At 43.5% G+C, this 20200-nt stretch overlaps 2 protein-coding genes across 6 annotated transcripts; both read left to right on the top strand.

Moving 5' to 3' along the window:
* Positions 1-3839: 3839 nt before the first annotated feature.
* On the top strand, positions 3840-12542 carry Carpb (Carbonic anhydrase-related protein B). Of its 5 annotated transcripts, none has more exons than XM_083095141.1 (10): positions 3840-4189; positions 7527-7640; positions 8219-8269; positions 8370-8698; positions 8962-9057; positions 9151-9217; positions 10150-10304; positions 11534-11662; positions 11732-11777; positions 12025-12541. In XM_083095141.1, the coding sequence occupies exons 2-10, from the start codon at positions 7577-7579 to the stop codon at positions 12057-12059; spliced, it is 972 nt and encodes a 323-aa protein (XP_082951267.1). In that variant the 5' UTR covers positions 3840-4189; positions 7527-7576; the 3' UTR covers positions 12060-12541. The 5 variants fall into 5 exon arrangements, with proteins under 5 accessions (XP_082951267.1, XP_082951269.1, XP_082951268.1 ...); XM_083095143.1 differs by lacking the exon at positions 3840-4189 and adding an exon at positions 4340-4881 and having other exon boundaries at positions 12025-12542; XM_083095142.1 differs by lacking the exon at positions 3840-4189 and adding an exon at positions 4340-4890 and having other exon boundaries at positions 12025-12542.
* Positions 12543-12823: 281 nt separating this feature from the next.
* On the top strand, positions 12824-19782 carry LOC145969212 (uncharacterized). Its single transcript, XM_083095137.1, has 3 exons — positions 12824-15059; positions 15129-15368; positions 15898-19782. Exon 3 carries the CDS (start codon positions 16026-16028, stop codon positions 18051-18053), a length of 2028 nt encoding a protein of 675 aa, XP_082951263.1. The 5' UTR covers positions 12824-15059; positions 15129-15368; positions 15898-16025; the 3' UTR covers positions 18054-19782.
* Positions 19783-20200: the final 418 nt, after the last annotated feature.

Below are 20200 nucleotides of genomic sequence, written 5' to 3'. Positions count from 1 at the left end.
ATATTTGACACTAATAGTGTCTACACGCTAGTATGACATTTCGGATGCCTAGGTAATTTTCCGGACATTACCCGTGACTTCGATTAACGTCCGACTCTCTAAATGTAGAACAAGAATAGAGCTATATATTATTTCCTGATTTAAAAGCACAAAAAAGAAAATGTTTTCAGTACATTGAGTATATCCTTCTACAATATATACACACATATATATATATATTTTTTTATTTCAGGCTGCAAAATGCTTGTTTACTTTTGCTACAATTTGATGAGACTAGTGTATAATTTAAAAGAAAGTCTATGTACTGTTATAAAATAGAAAAGTCGAAAATACACTAGAAACATTACATATTTTCATCAATCTACTATTTCAGTCATATTGACATTTCTGTGCATATTTCGGTAAACTGCAAATCGAGGAAAACAATTTTTTTAGTAGTTGAATATGAACAAAAATAAATTTGACGCGGTTTAAAAAATTCATATCGGAGAAAATAATTTATATGATTAATATTCAAAAATACGAGATAATTTAATTTTTTGAAATCATCCACTTTCTTCAATTATTTCCTATTTTATTCATCTGCGAGATATTTATGCCAGATAACTATTAATAAGTATGTGATATCCGAAACTAATAATAATTAGATCCTTACAGTTCAAGCTAATAATAATACACGAATTACTATTTATAAACCGCGCTGTGCCTGTAGCACCCAATTACAGCAATTACGCGCTCAAACGATCATTTAAAGAGTAGAGAGCCCTCCGAGATATTTACTGGCCTTTCTATAGGAAAGTAGAATGCTTGAATTGCCTAATTTAACTTCCAAAATTTGCAACGTAATCAGTGATTTAACCTCGTATTTTCAGCTTGAGTAAATTATATAGCAACATTTTAGAACGTTCGTGAAATATATGATATAGAAACGTTGTAGACGTTAATAACGCTTCTAAACCTCCCCAAAGTTTTGACAGAACATAATGTCATGTGACACGACTAATTGCTTCAATATATTTTCGCAACGATGAGCCGTTATCTCGTGTAAGTAGAACACGTCCGCGTTAGTCGGACGGGGAGGAGCAGCTATAATAAATACCCAAGAATCTTAATGGACGTAAACTCCCATATTTTTCAAACGGTCGCATTTCTTCAATCGATCAAAAAGTTTTCTCATTCGATAATCATTCGATTTGACGGAAGAGACGGACAATTCCCTTAACGAATAAGCAAATATTTACGCATTTTAATATTCCCATAATTCCCTCTGTTCTAATATTTGCGTTTGCGCTTCGTGGTGATTCCATAAATTTTCCTCTCTACATCTTTTCCACACATACAGATCCTCTTTTTACACAACCCCCTCGTCGTTAGACTATCGGACGTCGATCAAAAACACCGCTCTCGAATTTGTCGAATGGCCATAGGCTTTCGTACCCGGCGGCGCCTCTTGGCGTGTTCCCGAAAGAGGCAAACTAGTTTGCTCACGCCAGGATGACACGATCGCCGGCCAAACACTCTCTCCCGCCCACTTTGTCTGGGAGGGAAACGCTTTTTTACATTTTTGCATATCCATGAGCCATATCCCGACTCTCGTGCGCTAAGTTTGCAATATCGATAACCCATAATCGCCGTCACCGCCGCCGACGCCGACCGCTGTGTAACGTTGTGCCGACATAGGCGAGAGTAAAGCTCGAACATAAGTCTCGCGGCAAATCCAATATCCAAACAGGCATGCATATGCAATGGGCAATCAGGTGCAGCCGCGAGGGTGGATCTGTACGAGCCGCATCGGCATCGGCCAGTCGAACCGAATCGCCCGAAAGCTCTTTCTCTCTCTCTCTCTCTCTCTCTTTCTTTCTCTCACTCATTTCGTTTCTCTGTCTGGCGCCTATACGACGAGGAGGGCGACGACGGCGACGGCGACGGCGACGACGACGACGACCTGCTGGCGAGCGGCGTTCGCGGGGGCAATGCCGCTTTGAAAATCGATAAGCGCCTCCGCGTAGAGTCGACCAGTCAGGGGCTTTTCGGTGTATCCGCGCGCCAGAGATCCTGGCGGGGGTGCCCGGTGACCTCGAAACGCCAACGCCAGAGGATCCCCAAGCGTAATTTCGTCCCGATATGTCTATCGATATATCCTACGGCGGAAGTCATCGTAAAGTTCCGCGGGCCGATGTCGATGACAGGATTAGCGCGTGGCGATGCCGCCGACATTTCTGGCCGGAGCGGGACGCTCTCTCGGTCGGGAAAACTCGCGGAAATAGCGAGGCTCTTGCGAGATTCTCGTACAGTGATATTCTTGGAACGCGGAATTAAATATAAAAGTTTTACTCCAGAAATGTGCATGCGGAATTTGTAAGACAAAAGAATCAGCTTTCTCTTGAATTAAATTCAGTTCTCCTAGAAAGAATGTATATAATATGTATTTTATCGTATGTATATCGCATATTAATGCAGTAATTATATTTATATAACGAAATGAGATATATAAAATGATTGATTTTTTTATACATCATTAAATTAAATTAATGCATAAAGATACTCATGATACACTTTTTTTTACGAAAAAAAAATTTTCCTGTGATGTGTGCGCTTTAATACGTATATATCTCTCTCTCATATATGTATAATATATAATTTTATCTTTTTGTCATATAATCTATGCTATAATATGCATGCACGAAAACAAAAATAATGTAAATGATTGACATCCACACACATATATATATATATATATATATATATATATATATATATATATATATAATTGCTTCTTTATTAATAAATCTGATCGATGAAAATTTCATTTCCGCAGCGCGATAATTACGTCAAATATCCGTTTCCAAGTTGTATATCTGCATTTGTGGTGGTCCAAGGGATACCTAAATGCGACGGGATCAGTTTGCCGATATCCCCGATGGATTCTATAAATTCCTGGCATACTTCTCCGGAAAGCGGGAGCAACCCCGGGATCGACCGACCGAACGCCCGATATAATAGCGCGCTCTGCTTACGCGCGGTAAGTCTCAAGAAGAAAAGAAACGTCAGTCCGATAGCGCGAGGGAAAGGTAGGGTAAGTCGGGGAGGGTACGCTCCAAGATTTTCCTACCCTCGATCCCTCTCCCCTTTGTGCAATCGAGCGCCGTCGCTCGCATACAAAGAGAAGGGAAATTGCGAAGAGCGGCTTCGAGGTCGCACGCTACAACATCGCGCCCTTATCCGGCTTACGATTCCGGATGTTTCTCGCAGGAGCGGGTTCGCCCTGTCGAGGAAACGCGAGCCACCCATTTGAGACAAATAGGTCAATTCGCCATAATTCGAGCCGGCACAGGTGGGATCTATGCCCAAAGAGTGACAGAGAGAGAGAAAACGAAGCGAGCCGGTATTTCCGGATGTCTCTGTGTGCTTCCTGCCCGTGCGTTTCTCTTGTCCCGACTCGCGCCAGCGATCCAAGTGCGCAGACGTCCTCACGACGATGGTCGAGCGAGCGAGCGAACGGAGGCACGAGACTCTCATCCTCCGGACGCGTCGATGCGGCGACCGAACAAGCGCGAACGTAACGAGCGGGAGACGCGCAGGAAAGGAACGAAATAGATCGCGCGCGCGCGCGCGAGAGAGGGTTGGAGGGAGAGAAAGGACGAGAGAGAGAGATCGAAGGAGAGACAGACAGGGAGAATGGAGCGCGCACGCGGAGGGTAGAAAGAAAGGACACACCTGGCGCGTGCGCCGCGATATCACAGAGGGTGAGAAAGAGAGATGGAGCGATCTCCGAAAGGGGTAGGGGGCGAGGGCGCGCGAGGAGGGACGTATACAGTCGCCTCGTAGGGCAGTCGTTCCTCCTTCGTCGTTCCTTCACCGCCGTGCGCTTTTAACGAAATTATTCCGTGATCGGGGCAAAAAGAAGCGGAGGAAGACGAGGAAGCGAACATAGCACGGCAGACGGATAGAGGACGGAGGGTGTATTTACAGGGAGCTCGCGGGCGACGGGCCGCGAATCTGCCCCGACGCGCACGGCGGCATCGTCCTCCGGCGGCATCGTCCTCGAAGAGGAGCCCGGCTTGCGTGGCGCGCGTCGTCGTGGCCGCGGTTGACGGCGATAGCGGTGGAAGAAGTGGTGCGTCGGCGGAGAAGAAGAGGAAGGAGGAGGAGGCGGAAAAGAAAGACGTCGTTCCTCTCGTCGTCCACGGTCAGTATCCTCCAGCGGCGAAGGGAGAAGCGAAAGAGGCCCACGGGAAAGCGGAGGAGGGGGAAAGAGAGAAGAGGGGGAGGAGGAAGCGGGGGCGAGGTGAGGAGGGGAGAGGGACGATTCTCTAGGGGACGTAGAACTCTCGCCGGTTCGCGCGCGCGGAAGTCGACTCGTCGGCATCGGCGACGGTGGCATCGGGACGCGATCGCGGACGTCAGGGTGTCGATGGTGGCCGGTGGTGCAAACTTTGCGATCGCCGCTTATTGATTTCCGCAGGTGGGACGCCGCGCCGCGGACTCTCCCGTTTCGCGTTCTCGTCACGCGAATTTTCGGCCGCACCGCTCGTTCGTCGCCGCGTCGCGGCGTTTCGCGTCGCGGCCCCCGCGATCGATTCGCGTACGCTCCTGCCCCCGTCGCACCTGCGTGTACCTACTCTTCCACCTACTCTCTCTCTCTCTCTCTCTCTCCCCTTCTCTCTCTTCCTCTTCTCTCTTCTCTTATTTCTCTTTCTCCGCTTGTCTCCCTTTCCTTCCGCTTCTCGATCATCCTCGATCCATAGCCGCAGTCGTCGCTTCGAATGTGTTGAAGACTCACGGCACGTAAAAAACCGGTTACCTTTGACAGGATAACGTCAGAATGTGTCTTCGTCGTGCGTCTACGCGCAGCGTCGAGGAGGAAATATGAGAAGCAAGGTAAACCAGGTACAAGGTAATAGAAATTAAATAGTAACAAAGTATAAGAGGGCAGAAATTCGAGATTCGAGAAAAAAGCGCGTGCAAGAATGTATCTAATGTATGAGGCAAAAGTCGATCGAGACGAAGATGATTCTGATCTTATAAGAGAGAAAACGATAAAAAGATAAAAAGTAATGAAGATACAAGAGAAATAGCGTCCTCTCCCTATGAGAAAGGGAAGATCGCTCGTGCGTGTACGAACGAAACACGTACGTCGGTCATTAGAATCGTATTGTCTGGGATTTGGAACGCGCAGATGGAATGTTTGTTGCTCGAGATAAGCTCGCTGGCGGTAGCTATAGCGTTCGATTAATCGATTAGCGGCGATAACAATTTGAGTTTGGCCACTCTCTCGGCCTGGAAACGCGAGGCAACAAGAAACGAATGCTTACACTCTGGTATTACGGCGCGCGAGTCGATCAAGATTCCTTTGTGCGTCGTTTTCCCCGGGGGTCCGACAGACCCCGTAAAATATCGAATCAATCCCCTTTTTAGGTCACTCGAGTCATTAAATCTGATAAAATCTAACAAAATTTAATATACTGTAAGTGTGGTTGCGTATATGATATAAATAAGCTTACTTGTAAGCTATTTATTTATTTTTTTTTTTTATTTATTTTAAATTTATTTTAAACGAGATAAAGGGATTGGAAAATTCTTCTTTAATACACATATAGAATAGATAATAAAAATAACAAATTAGAATATTAATATGATATTTTTCTAATCGATTATTTTAAATGCTGTTTTCTTAACATTTGATGGATAGAATAAAAAATTCGCAAGAAAATCAATTATGTAGTACAGCTAGAAATAAATTGTCTATCTTAGAAATTGGATGAAAGATTAAATATTTCATAATTCAAATTGTATATTCTTCGACAAATTTAAATTTATCCTTCATTTTCACGTATTGTATAATATTTTGGTTGAAATACGATGCAATCGCCTTAAAATAGAATAAAGATAAGAATATGCATAATGAAAAAATAAATTGGCGCTTTTTTAAACATTGTCACTTTCCTACATGAAGCTATTTTGCTATTTAAAAAAGAATGACTCTGCAAATATAAAAAATAATACGAGTCTTTTTTTATGCGCTTATAAAGCTTTTCCGCTTTAGAAATTTAATTTAATCAATTTACTCCGTCAAGTTAAAAAAGACGTCAAACACCAGCGGTGAAGATTAAATAGAATGGATTTTACCGATGCCAGAATTTATCTTCAACGCTGAATTATTTAAGTTCCTTTTTTCTATTTACATATATATATATATATTATATATATATATATATATATATATATATATATATATACATATATATACATATATATATATGTATATATATATATATATATGTATATATATATATATATATTATACAGAAGTTTCTCGGTTAATTTCTCTTAGTTAAAATCTACAATTATTTTCATCGTGTTGGTATCTAGCGTCTTTCTTTTCGACGAGAACTGAGAGAAGGCGAACTTTCGGTATTTCGGGAGAAAGTCTGTTTGTATCGGTCGATAGGCAACTAAAGCACAGGATGAAGTAGCTATGTACGAAACACGATCGATGGGCCCGAAGACTGGAGATATTTCAGCAGCGAGATCCGAAACGCGCGATAAAAGTATCTATCCCGAAGACACATATCGGCGAGAAAGAAAGAGAGGGAAAGAGGGAAACCGCGCAGCTGACGACGAAGAGTGGCCAGCCTTTGAAATTCACGAGCTCATGGAGAGCACGTATTCTCCTCTCTCACGGAACTTGGCATTCCTCTCTTCTCTCGGCGTGAACACCGACGTGTGGAGATCCGATCGATCGATCGAAGCGAGCCGCGCACTCGAGTTTTCCCTGACCTAAGAATACAATCGGCTGCTCGAGTGCCACGGAGAGGAAACCAGGGTGAGGTGGACTCCAGAATGGACCAGAGTGGGGATCGAGTGAGAGGAGAGAACCCCGCCCCCGTTTAAGCGACACTGGACAACGATGACTGCGAATTTTGTCTCTTCTTTCTCGCATTTTCTCAGAGTTACTTGCTCTTGTTGCTCGCGTATCCTCGCGACCGGACCATCGTGCGAAGAACAAGAGAGCGATTCTTTCTCCCTTTACTATTGAAGATAGGAAACGTCTTGCCGATCTCTACAACGACGCATAGATACGCGAGATTTCATTCGCGAGAACGTTATCGCGTCGCTCGCGAAAAGTGCGACTGCTGCGATAACCTTCTCGTGCGGAACGGGCGTCGGATGCAAATTTTCGATGTTCGTCAACATCGCGTGACGCTGAGCGATTAGATTAAAAATCCCGTCGGCGGCGGTTCGCGGATTATTTTTCTCCTTTTTTTTTCGGCGAAAGTAGAAAGGGGGACGGCGCGGTTGACGGATCAATTACGTTATCGCGGATCGGCGAGTTTCTCTCGCTAGAAAGTTACCGGGCTCGTCGAGTCTCTCGTGGGTGGTTCAGGCTAGTTGAAGTTACCCGAGAGGGCGAAAGTCGCGACCTCCGCGGGCTCTCAGTAGGACACGTGAGAGGGTGCGCGACACGCGAGCACACTCGAGCCTAGCCCGGGAATCAACTGGTTCTCCTTCTCTCTGTGTCGCAGAAAAACGAGCCGAATGATGTTCAATTGACAAAGACCGCGCAGCGCTAGGAATGGCCCCCTTCAATTCCGTCTTCCTGGGTGTCTGGGGAGTGTTCGTTGTCATTTTGATACAAGGTACGCATATTAATACTGCTACGTTATCACGTTCTTCTCTCTTAGTAGACGTAAGCTTTCATCTCGGTCATGTAGAAAGTTCTTGACACCTCCCTTATTCTCACCTGGTTCTTCACCATCTCATAAAAGTTATTTTGCTAGTATTGCACATTTTCCACTGTTTTTTAGTACATTAAAATTGTTACATAAAATAAAAAAATATATATATTTGTTTTTTACGTATGTGAAAAATTAGATTAAATTAGCTAATCATGTTTTTCTAACGCACATTTGTATTAGTCGATATTTTACATGTGCTATTATATATTTACAATTGAAACTTTGTGTAAATTCAACGTTGAAAATGTTTTACTCCGAAAAGATCGGTTTAGGAGAAGTGGTCCTTCGGTTGAGTAACACTGCGCTATTAGAAGTGATTAGGAAGTTCGATACATTTGCCTAATGCGATTCCATTTGCACAAAGAGCCCTTTGTCCTACTTTAACATAAAACAATAAATTAATTCAGTATGCACAAAGTTACATTATCGGACGTTTCGCGAAGATCATAATGCTCATGTTAATAACGAAACGTTTGCAGAATCGACACCCGTTAGCTGGGAGGAATGGTGGACGTACGACGGTATTTCCGGTAAGACATCCGAATCGATTGCTTTTAGAATCAACGTTGATAATATTCTTTTCTTGTCGCCTGATATATCTTGTGAAAAAAAAATTAATCGCATTCAAAGGTCCTGCCTTCTGGGGTCTCATCAACCCGGAATGGTGGCTTTGTAACAAAGGTCGAAGACAATCACCGGTCAATCTCGAGCCTACTCGACTGCTTTTCGACCCGAATTTACAACCGCTTCATTTAGACAAGCACAGAATTAACGGTGTATTGGCGAACACCGGGCACAGCGTCGTATTTGCCGTGGAGAACGACACTCGTCATCCCGTCAACATTTCCGGCGGTCCGCTCAGTTATCGTTATCAATTTCACGAGATTCACCTGCACTTTGGCGCGGACGATCGCATCGGCAGCGAGCACACCGTTGATGGACATGCTTTTCCTGCCGAGGTAAAAAGAAAAAATAGATAAGGACAATAATTTAAACAAAACGTTCACTGGAATGTCTTTGATGTTTCTTGCAATCTCTTCATTTCCGATTTTAAAGTTTCATGATAATTAAGCTTAAAATGTGCTTCGCATAAGGCGCTATTAAAGAAATTAATACTATCTCAGTTGAAAAACATTATTTCCTGCTTTTTATTTTTTCTTGAGATCGTTTTCCTCTTTAGAGAGAATCTTTAAAATACATTAACAGCTTTTTGTTCCCGTAGCTCCAGATATTCGGCTTCAATTCGCAGCTCTACAATAACTTCTCGGATGCCCTGCACAAAGCGCAGGGAATTGTGGCGGTATCGCTACTTCTGCAGGTATATGCCTAATCTCTCTCGTCAACGCTTATCGCGCGTCGAATAAAGATCGGAATAAGCGATACGTCATAGACTCTCTCGGCCCTTTTCTAGGTGGGCGACCTCTCGAACCCGGAGCTGAGAACGTTCACGCAGCAGCTGGATAAAATCAAATACGGAGGTGAGAAATCCAATAATGTAACAAGAACTATACCTATTTCGGGAGACAGTACGGTAGGACACGAAGTAGTTACAATGAATTCAGCGAAAGCGATATTCTGATTTTAGCAGACAAGTTTTAAATGCGTCCATTTAAGAATTTTGAGGATTTTCACATCGGTCAAAATTTATATAATAATCTTAGGCAGATTAATACTATTAAAAACTATACGTCTTTCTTTCATATTTTGGTTACATCTGCACCGCATTATTATTATTATTATTATTATTATTATTATTATTATTATTATTATTATTATTATCATTATTATTATCATTATTATTATTCCATTAGTATAATAATCAGGCAGATTAATATTATTAAAAACTATATCTCTTTTTTTTATATTTCGGTTACATATTCGATTACATTTCATTATGATTATTATTATTTTTATTCCATTGCTAAGCGATTTTTACATCAGATGATATAATTAATTCAAATAATATTTTATCGAGGCATACATTAAGAGATAATTTTCTTTCGCAAATGGTCAACTGTAATACAACATATAGATTTCTTTCTATCTTTTTAAGTATATTTGGGTCTTTTGGAATAAAAATTTTGTTGAAAAAAATAAAAAGGTGGAAAGATTGATGTATCTTCGGAAGTTTGATGATGGCATGCATTATAACTTTTTGAAAACTTGGCATGGTTTTGTCGCCAACTTTTTACTAAGAAGATAAATCGATAATTACCATCATTCTTTAAGGGAACGCGAGCGTTCCTCGACGTATGCAAATATGATCGAGCGGTGTGTACGATAAGCTTAGCGATACGTAACGACATACGTATCAACTGTGTACCGTGGCGTCGATAGTAATCGAGCGACACACACGTGTACGTAATATACATGAACAAAGTTGACGTTATCGACCGTATGAATTGCACAGGGCAGGCCATGGAAATTAAACGTTTCGGGGTGCGCGAACTTCTGCCGGACACGAAGCATTACATGACGTACGACGGCTCCACCACGATGCCGGCGTGTCACGAGACCACCACATGGATCATCCTGAACAAGCCCATATACATCACCAAGCAGCAGGCAAGTATCGCCATGCCATCGTCGTTGCTTTAAAATGCAACCACACGCCCCCACACTCGAGTGTTTGCGATGAAGTACGGAGACTCCACTAAATTATGCAATTTCGATCATTAAGAGGGCGAATCTCTTTGAAGCATCGTGGAATATCGTACTTTACGAATAACTTGATGTAGTTAAAATATTGCGAAATAAGAAGGACAAACTGATTAGCTCATTTCTCTCAGAGAACACTATTATGAAAAATTATATATTTGTTAGAAATCTATCTTGCAGAAATCTTTATTGATTTTTATAAATTTTATTTTTTTTCAGCACAAGAAACTAAGAAAAGATATTTTAGATATCTTAAAAAATAAATAAACTTTGGCATTGTTTAAATAATTTGCATTGTTTACAAAACACAAATATTTAAAATCTATAATTTTTTAGCTTACAGTAATTTTGTTTTAATAAATAAAATATGCATGCACAACCGCACATTATTAATATGCTAAAAAATTAAACGAATTCTTTTAGAAACTGCTGCTTAATTTTTCAAATTAATAATAAATAAAATATACATAATTATACATTAATATGCTAAAAGATTAAACAAGTTCTTTTGAAAGCTGTCGCTTAATTTTTCAAATTAATAAGATAGCTGGTTTTATTAATAGGCTTACGTTTCATTGAGAAATATTATAATTTCGTAGTAAGAGCGTTTAAATCTATTTTTGGTATATAAGTTGAATCAAACTTCATATACACTCTCTTTCTTTCTCTCTCTTCTCTTTCTCTCTCTTTTTCTCTCTTTCTCTTTTATATAATAACATTTGTGATAATCGATCATGTATTTAAATTAGCTGTCACATCAGAATTGCAAATGTTATTATTGATATCGATCATATTCACCGAGGTGATAAAATCACTCGTACCTTATGTTATGTAATAATGTTATGTAATAATGGCTTAAATGAGATTAAAGATGAATTTTATTTCAACTTTCAAGTATGATATTCATATCAAAGTAAAACTAATTTAGGATCATAACTTAAAATGTAATTACTTTATATATAATTGATCAATTTTTAATCTATAAAATCTTTTGGTGCGTTAAATTTAGATTATCTAATTAATTTAAAAATCGCAAAAACCAGTATCGAGAAAATACTCTTTTCTACTTATTACTTGTGTTACCTACTTATTACTTATGTTATATTTCATAATTTCTGTCTTCGTAATTATTGCAGCTTCATGCTTTGAGACAACTGATGCAAGGGGACGAAAAACAACCAAATGCTCCGCTTGCAAATAATTTTAGACCACCGCAGCCCCTTCATCATCGTCCGGTTCGGACAAATATTGATTTTAATGTTCAGGTACGCCATAATATATGCATGTAGTTTCAAATATTTCAAAAATAAGCATACCAATTTTTATATTTTTAGGGTCCGAAGAATTGTCCGACGATGAACAGGGACATATATTACAAAGGTATCAGATAAAATCAATAACAATTCTTAGACAAATGAACAAGATAAAGTTAACACACACATTCCAATCTCATCACAAGAATAATGTTAGTCATAAATTTATGGAACTCACGACTCTCTCATTTATTATGAGATTATAAAAATGCTGAATTATATCATTTTAATGTCTAGGAGCTGTCAGGAGTTTTATAGAAAAACGCAGTTTATTTCTGATTGCATTAAAATCATTTTGTTGTCTACCTTTGCAGCCAATAGCTGGAAAAAATACCCAGCACTGCCGTGAGGTCGACATTCGCAGTAACTACGCTTTTCCCCGGAACGAGCTGAAACTTCGCTGTAAGGAAAAAATTGACATATCAATTACAGGCGGGTGACGCCGGGTCACAAAAAAATAATTACAGCAAATAGAACGCGCGAGAGATGATCGACGGCGCCCACGTCGGCGTTAAAGTCGAAATTTTAAAAAAAAGATGCTTCGTTGTACTTATTAGACGTGAATTGCCAAGTATGTTTCCAGTTAAACCAGAAGAAAAAAAACAGATATACCTATAGATCACAAGTTAGACGAGATAAGCTAATCGTATAAGATCTATTATTATACATATATCGGTAAATTATCGAAAAAAAAAGCTATGACTATCGTGGCCTGCGCGAAGGATTGAGAGATGCAATTATATGTATAAAAATTCACGCGCGATTAAGTGCGCGCTATCGAGCAAAAGTTTATACTATATTCTTGTAATAAAAGCTTGAAAACGTAGAACACACGAGACGCTTTCCAGCGGCAATACTCGACACTTCCTTGACCCATCAATTAGCGGTTCTTATCCTACGAAGAAATCGATTCTTCCTATCCTCGTCGCGGAAATCCGTTATCTAAACAATGGCTGTCCATCGATGCCGCAGCAATGTCTTGTAATAAACGCTTGGAAACGCAGAACAAGCCAGGCTTCAGCGAGTCTGATTGAGTTCCTTTATCAAGTCCAATTAATATCTGTTCTCATCTCCTATCATCGATTCTCCTTCTCTCCTATTTTCGATTTTTGTTACCTAAAGAATAGTTATTCATCGATACTTTGATATTATTGCGAACTTGTCACAAAGCGATGTTGCTGATAGATGATGTTGAAATTTATAGACTTGAACCTGGTGAGTATCCCGGGAGTGTGTCTAGTCGATAACATAGAATTCGCCGACCACGGTTTTAATCCCACGACGATTAAACGACGTAGAGTCTTGACGTCGCTGCTGAAGGGAAAATCGATTTTCCTTCAACGAAGGAAGCTGCGCCTGCACCAGTCAGACTATTATCAGCTTCCAGTGAATTCCGCGTTGTTACGCCTCTATCGCCTTGTGTCCTTGCTATGACCAATTCCGCTGTACGTGAAGTAATCCTCTGGCGAAGGAATCTTTGACTCGTGAGGGAGCAAGTCGCATCGAAAAAGGGATCCATCAAAGAATATTGAAGGAGCAAGAGGAAAGGGAAATATAATGGGTAGATAGAAGACGGGGGTGAGATGACATTACTATCATCGAACCGCTATTCGGAGTTGGATGGTGCTGCCCGCAGACGGCTAGGGAACCGGAAAGGGTAAACGGCACAGGGTGACCGAGCGAGAGGAAAAGAGAAAGAAAAGGAAGACCGCGAAGGAGGTGGAAAGGTTCATCGAGAGGAAAGGGCAAACGAGGGGACGAAGGGTGGAGGGCGCAAAGGAGAGGGCGCCGCGCGCGCGAGAGAGGGACGGATACAGATCCATCGTGCCAGTGGCCGCTGCGGCAAATCTGCGGCTCTCCACGATTATTCGTCGAAAGACAGAGAGAAAAAGTGTTATTATAGCATAGGGCACCCGGCCTGGATTTGGGTGCCGGCGCGGCGTTCGCGATCGGTTGATCGGGGTGGCCCGGAGTGTCCCCTGAATAATTCCAAGGCCGTTCCCTGCGGGGTCCGAGCGGGACCGATGAGGTGCTCCGACAATGGAACGAACTCTGCGCGATCTTCGTGTCGCTCTCCGTCCAGTCCAGCAGCGGTCGATCTCGACCAGAGCGACTTGTACGGATGCCCGTCATCCCCGAGGCTCCGCCGGTACGGGGATTGATTGATCGGAGAAGAAAGCATTCGAGGACGTCGATGTCAGTTGACGGCCTCATGACTCGAGTAGAGGGTGTCCTCTCGTGAAAGCGAGCACGGACAATAGAAAGTACGCCAAGAGAAGTGCGACAAGTGCGTGTGACATCGTCGTTTATTTCGGAAAAAAATTCCTCGCGTTGCTTGCGAGAAAATTGTTGACATTTGCGTATGTCATTCATTCCGATCGATCTCTTCGTACGCGATCGTGATCGGTAAAATTTGCAAAGATTCGCTGGACCGAGAAGGAGAAGGCTGCGCGATACGGAGTAGATGGAATTATCGCGGGAGCAAAGCACAGTGTACGCTCATCTTTAAGGTCAGAGGGTGGCTGTAAGCGGTCCTGTGATTGGTTAAGCGTGTCCGCGGGAACCTTTTTCGCTCTGTTACGTGCGTTAATTCGAGTTTATCAGGCGACATGATGCGAGGTAAACTGATGAGAATCTGCGGTTGATGACCGTCAACTCGTGTCACGCTCAGGTCAGGATCGGTCAACGTCGAGCAAGAAGGAGGAAGAGTTAGAGTGCCAGGGAGACCTCGATTGAACTGCAAAGTTCTACATCGTGATCGACGCCACTAATTCACGCGACAGGGTCGCGTTACGTCGACGACTGCGAACTACACGAACTGAAACTACCGCTACTATATCAACCGCCAATTCGACGGGAAACTTTCGCTCAACTCAATTACGCCGCAGCCGTGTCGTGTTCGCGCCTGCGAGAGCCAAACGAAAGACGACACCGACCTACTCTTGGCTGTAACTCGACGCTCGTACTCCATGAGAGAGTTAATCGCGGTCCCGCGAATGCTTCCGGGTTCTTCGTCGGGCTCGCGATTAATTTATGATAAGTGTGATAAGCCACCTCTGGTGTGGATTACGCCGCGCGCCGACGACGACGGGGTGGGAGTTAGTAGGACGGTTCGCGGACTCAGCGATTATAATATGGCGAGACAGGCATATTCCATCGTTGATTAATATGCTGACCGCGAGGAGCATCGAGGCGGGATTTAAAATTCATATCGGTCGCATAATAGATAGTCACGCGTGCTTCCTTTCTGACTTCCGTTCCATCGTCGTGACGCGAGCAAAGTTACTTATGTGAACTGCATATCAAACGGCACCGCATAATCGAACGAAGGATTCATCCTGGTATTCGAGTAAGTGTTCCACTGCTGATGCTTCGACGATATAAAAATGTAATTTATATAAAACTCAATTTTTTCCAGATTAAATCGTCGCGGCAGTTACAAGGGAGAATAGCTGGCACTGGCTTAAACTAATACGCGCGCGCTTATGGCGCTCATTTAATCAGAATGAGATCTGGGGGTCCGCTGACAATGCCGTTGCTACGACGGCAAGACGAGTCTGCGAAATGAAAACTCCTGACAGAGACAATGGAAGCATCCACGCGAGCATGACAGCCTTATTCAGTGTCGCGGACGGCACGTTTAAGCAACGACAAACGAGTAAGAATGAAAAACACCTTGCCCTTGGAATTTTTGTCTTCCCTTCGCCTCATGTACGATATTTGCTACTTTATCAATTGTCTTTAACGGTCGCATTTTATAAACACACGAATGCAAATTTTATTTTATAAAAATATATAAAATTACATATAAAATACGTTCGATCGTAGATTTATCAGAGATCAGGAACCGATGTGATAAACGATCGTTTTGTATTAGCACAAAACGGTTCTCCACTAGTCTGTCGCAAGCTATCTGTTATTTCAGCAATGTAATATTTCTTCTTTTATGCGCGACCGTCCTTTGTACGCCGACGTTCTATTCTTCCGCCTATATTAAATTCCTATTTTCCGGTAGTGATAGAGCAGTTCGTACTCGTCTCCTTTTTTTTCGTTCGAACGGTCGATGTCGGCGATAAATCCGTCACGAGCGCGAATCTTTGATGAGACGCCGCGGCGACCGCAAAATATCGAGTATACAAACAATCGATTACGAGAGGAGATGCTGACGCGAAGCCTTTGTTCCGTAGCTCGTCAGTGAAACTGAAAAGTGTCGTCTGTTGCGGTGGAGTCAACTTCCTGTTTCCACCCCGAGGCGAGAGGACGATCCGGACGGGATCAGCGGACATCGGATAGACACCGATAAAAGGACGGTGTTATGTTAGTGACAAGGTGTCACCCTCTAGGAGGGCACATTCTACTTGCCCTCTTCCTCTTGACGGGGTGTTTCGCCTTGCTGTCACGAGCGGTCGCCTTCCCGGATTGGACCGACTGCCCCGCGGTATGTCGATGCAAGTGGACCTCCGGCAAGAAGTCCGCTTTGTGCCCGGACGCCGGCCTAACGTCGCTGCCGGCGTCTCTCGATCCGGACATGCAAGTTCTCGATTTGTCCGGCAACATGATACCCGCCCTACAAGCGGAGGTATTCAAGCTGGCCGGTCTGGTGAATCTACAGCGTGTCTTTTTGCGCAAGGCTGGCATTCACAAGATCCATGCGGACTCCTTCAAGGACATGAGGATACTCATCGAGATCGATTTGTCGGACAATCACGTGACGACCTTGGAGCCGGACACGTTCCTCGGGAACGAGCGGCTGCGTATCTTGATACTTAGCGGGAATCCGCTCGGTACTCTGCGTAATCTACAATTTCCCGTGCTGCAGCATCTGCGGAATTTAGAATTGGAAAGGTGCTCCTTGACCGAGATACATGGACAGGCCTTTGCCCGTTTGAGCGGCTTGGAATTTCTGAAGTTAGACGGCAATCAGCTGGAGTATCTGGAAGCCTCGGTGATATCCAATCTGTCTCGATTAAAAACTGTATCGTTGGACGGCAACCAGTGGAAATGCGACTGCAGATTGCGGGATTTTCGCATCTGGCTCATCCCCGACGCCCCCAGCAAGTTGTACTCCGTTACGCAGTTCTGTACGGGTCCATCGAGACTGGCGGGTCGTAAATGGGAAGACGTTAAACCCGTCGACTTCGCTTGCGAGCCGGAAGTATTTGTTCTGGCGAGTAGCATACAGGAGGAGACCAACGGTAATCTCAGCTTGGCTTGCTTGGCGTCTGGCGATCCCGAGCCGGAAGTCTGGTGGCAATTGAACGGCGGACCGGTTAATGCTACTAAATCGACTGATCAATTATACACCGGGCCTCTCATCGTCCATACGACATCCGAGGTCGGTGCGTCTTCCAAGCCCGACAAGTCCGTGTCGTTCAAGACCCTCCCGGACCGATGGAGCAATCTGACCGTTTACAACGCCAGCGACAGCGATGCCGGCGAGTACACCTGTTTCGCGAGGAACATCGCTGGCATCGCCCGGGACACGGTCAGCGTGGCGATACCTCGCGTCTACACGGCCCCGACTCTCTCTCAGAGCGACAACTGGCTCCTCTGGGTGAGCTTAGCGGGTGGCGGTGCGGCCGCCGCATGCGCTTCCATTTCGGCCGTTCTTCTGGCTCTCTGCTTATGCGGCGGCAGCCGGCGACACAGGAAGCGCGAGAAGCTGAAGCTGCAGGGCAGCAGTAGCTTCGGCGATCAGGAGAAGAAGCTGCTGGACCTGTCGGTGACCACGACCACGACGCCCGGCAACAGCAACGACCGCGGCAGCGGCCATGGGAGCCTCGGTGAGGCGTGCAGCACCGGTGACCTCGAGCTGGCTGAGCGCGGCTCCATTTGCGACCCCATGGCCGCGGCTGCCGTCACCGTCGAACGGCTGCGGCCCGCGGAGAGTTCGGTGAACGCCATCCGCGCGGTTCCATGCGCCGCTGCCGGGAATGTATTTCCACCCCCGCCGCCGGAATTCACCACCGGCGTGCTGCCAGCCGGCATCTTCGGCAACATCTTCATCTCCGTGTCGTTGCCGCAGGACGCGTCGTCGGAGCGCTGCTATCCGGATCTCCTCGACATCCCCGTCCACGCGGTCAGCGGCGCCGCGACAGCCGTCACAGCCAGCGGAAAGATTATACCGTCAGCGGCCGTCAACGTCTCCAGCTTCGCCACGCTGCCGCGTCGGGCCTTACGTTCCGCCGAAGTTGCCGGTACTGGCTCGCCTTACGACAACATGGGACCGCGTATCACGGCGAACGGCAGTTCCGCCTTCTCGTTGACGGACATAGATCTGCGACTGTCGCCGCCACCGCCGCCGCGGATCATTCAACCGCCGCACGAGTTTGTTTCCCTCTAAAGCAGCGGCCTCCTCCCCACATATTGTCGCGCATACTAATTTCGTAATCAATAATATTCCGCTAATAACGTTTCCCCGATATACTGCGGAGTGTCCATTATCGGCCGGATGTTATTAGATGTGACAACAATTAGCACGCGGTAATGTTGACTGTGTCATAGGAGTCGTTTAAAGACTGACTCCACTTGAGGACGCATGCGCGAGCTTCGAACGAGTGATCCGTATACGGTCCTCGATGGAGAACGAATCATTTTGACAATGACACGCATCACATTAATTAAATATATCGAATTTTCATCCTAGCGTCATGTGCGCGCTGAGTCATCATGATCGCCAAGGACTCGGTGTTGCAAGAATATTAATACCAATTCTAGACTGCCACTTATCAAATCAAAATTTTCAAATAGCGTTTGTTTATGAAAATAAGTTGTGCGATTTTTCAATTAAAAGATTTATCAATAACAGAATCGAATATTGCGTATCACTGTTTAAAAGGCAATATAAAATTCAGCTGATGATTTGAGAAATGACTAATGATTAAACTTTTTTTTCTTTTTTCACAGTCAACTCAAATGTCTTAAAACATGTATAAAAATATTTTTAATATTCCTTAAGCGTTTTGAATTTTTATACTATGTTTAGGTACTAATAGATGGGCGTGGTTCATCTAGATGATTTTTTCTCGAGAATTTCATCACGTCGAGAGAGAATGTGTAAAAAGTTTACAGGAAAAATGATTAACGCATGTCGATGTACAATTCTGGCGAACAGTTGTAAGAGATCGCACGAATAGATGATCATTGACGGGTAGCCAGACACACCCTACGGGGAACGACGAGAATGTTAGTCAGGATTAGACATTTCCCGCAAGTGCAGTCCAAGTCATTCTTCCCTTCGATGTAGCGTGAATCTGGCGAATGCGGGGAGAGGTATCGAAAGGAAATCGATACTGCAAGCCGTGCGTGTCACCAAGATTAATATACGGAGCATTCGATCGAGGGGCCGATATCGGCCATGACTGCCGGACACTTACCGAATATCTGTTTGTCTATGCTTGTCTGCCTGCCTTGCCCGCTTGTCCGGCCCGCGGCCGCTTGCGCCCACAATGAATGCGTGTGAATGACGGACGGATGCGTGAGAGAAACTTTAGAAATTATAAAAAAAAAGTCTCTTCTAGATCTCCGTTAAATAATCCGAAGCGAGGCGACATTTGTACATATACTTGACGACTATTTCTTCAAACGATGGACTTTTGGCTAGCGCGAGCCAAACACGCCGCGCATCTCACATTATCTTCCTCCCATTCATTCTCCAAAGTGTATCACTAGTTTGTTATGTACTCTCTACGTGTGTACATATTTGTTATTACATTACAACATTCGTGTACACGCGCGACCCGGACGTTGCGAATTGCGCGCATGCCGATGCGTTATACATGAATAATATTCATTATGAACACTTTGTCAATTAATAAAATCATTGAATTTTACATATATCGTGTTACTGTTGTGTATTGTCTCATTGCGTTTATTATGCAGATAACGATGTATCGTATCGTATTATGTTTAGAGTTCGATTATAACATTCACATTGGCATATATAGGTCGCATTTTATAGACCACAAATATCAGCAGATATTTGGCATTGAAAAATTGGAACAAAGTATAATATATTGTTTTTCTGTACCCAATTTATATGCTAAAAATAAAACGAAAAGCTGTACGGATCATTTTTGTTTTCTAAAAAATTCTACCTCCGATTGATTACGGCTTTCTATGTAGTATGTATTGAAAATATCGTATCAAAGTTTAACTATATTGTTAGTAATAGAATCTATTTGTACAAATTGTTATATGTAATCAAGTAATTAAAAAATGCGAACACAAAAACCACTTTCATTTTGAATTTGTGGAAATATATATATCATGAAACAAGTTACCAATTAGTTCAGCATAATGTAAATTAAATTCTTTTTATTTCAATTTTTTTTCCTCATTATTTTATATTCTTCATTATATATAAAAACGAATATCAACATTGAGTTGTGTATTTTTCAGTAAAAATCCATACAGAATTGCATGCCGAATCACTTCAGGATCAGGCCGCTTCATCGGAAAATTATTATTTGTTATGACACAAAGCGAGGA

This window comes from Camponotus vicinus, unplaced genomic scaffold (genome assembly GCF_025532165.1).
Source record: "Camponotus vicinus isolate PSW18456_S1 unplaced genomic scaffold, iyCamVici1.0 SCAF_3, whole genome shotgun sequence".
NCBI lineage: Eukaryota > Metazoa > Arthropoda > Insecta > Hymenoptera > Formicidae > Camponotus > Camponotus vicinus.
Note: the sequence above shows the minus strand (reverse complement) of the source record. Positions and strands in the feature narration are given on the sequence as shown.

What these genes read in the sequence shown, in the direction of transcription:
- LOC145969212 (XM_083095137.1), top strand. Translation starts at nt 16,026, where the DNA reads ATGTTAGTGACAAGGTGTCACCCTCTAGGAGGGCACATTCTACTTGCC.
- Carpb (XM_083095143.1), top strand. Translation starts at nt 7,577, where the DNA reads ATGGCCCCCTTCAATTCCGTCTTCCTGGGTGTCTGGGGAGTGTTCGTT. An exon ending in CGGTATCGCTACTTCTGCAG is followed by an intron (nt 9,058 to 9,150) that starts GTATATGCCTAA and finishes GCCCTTTTCTAG; the next exon opens with GTGGGCGACCTCTCGAACCC. An exon ending in ATATTGATTTTAATGTTCAG is followed by an intron (nt 11,663 to 11,731) that starts GTACGCCATAAT and finishes TTATATTTTTAG; the next exon opens with GGTCCGAAGAATTGTCCGAC.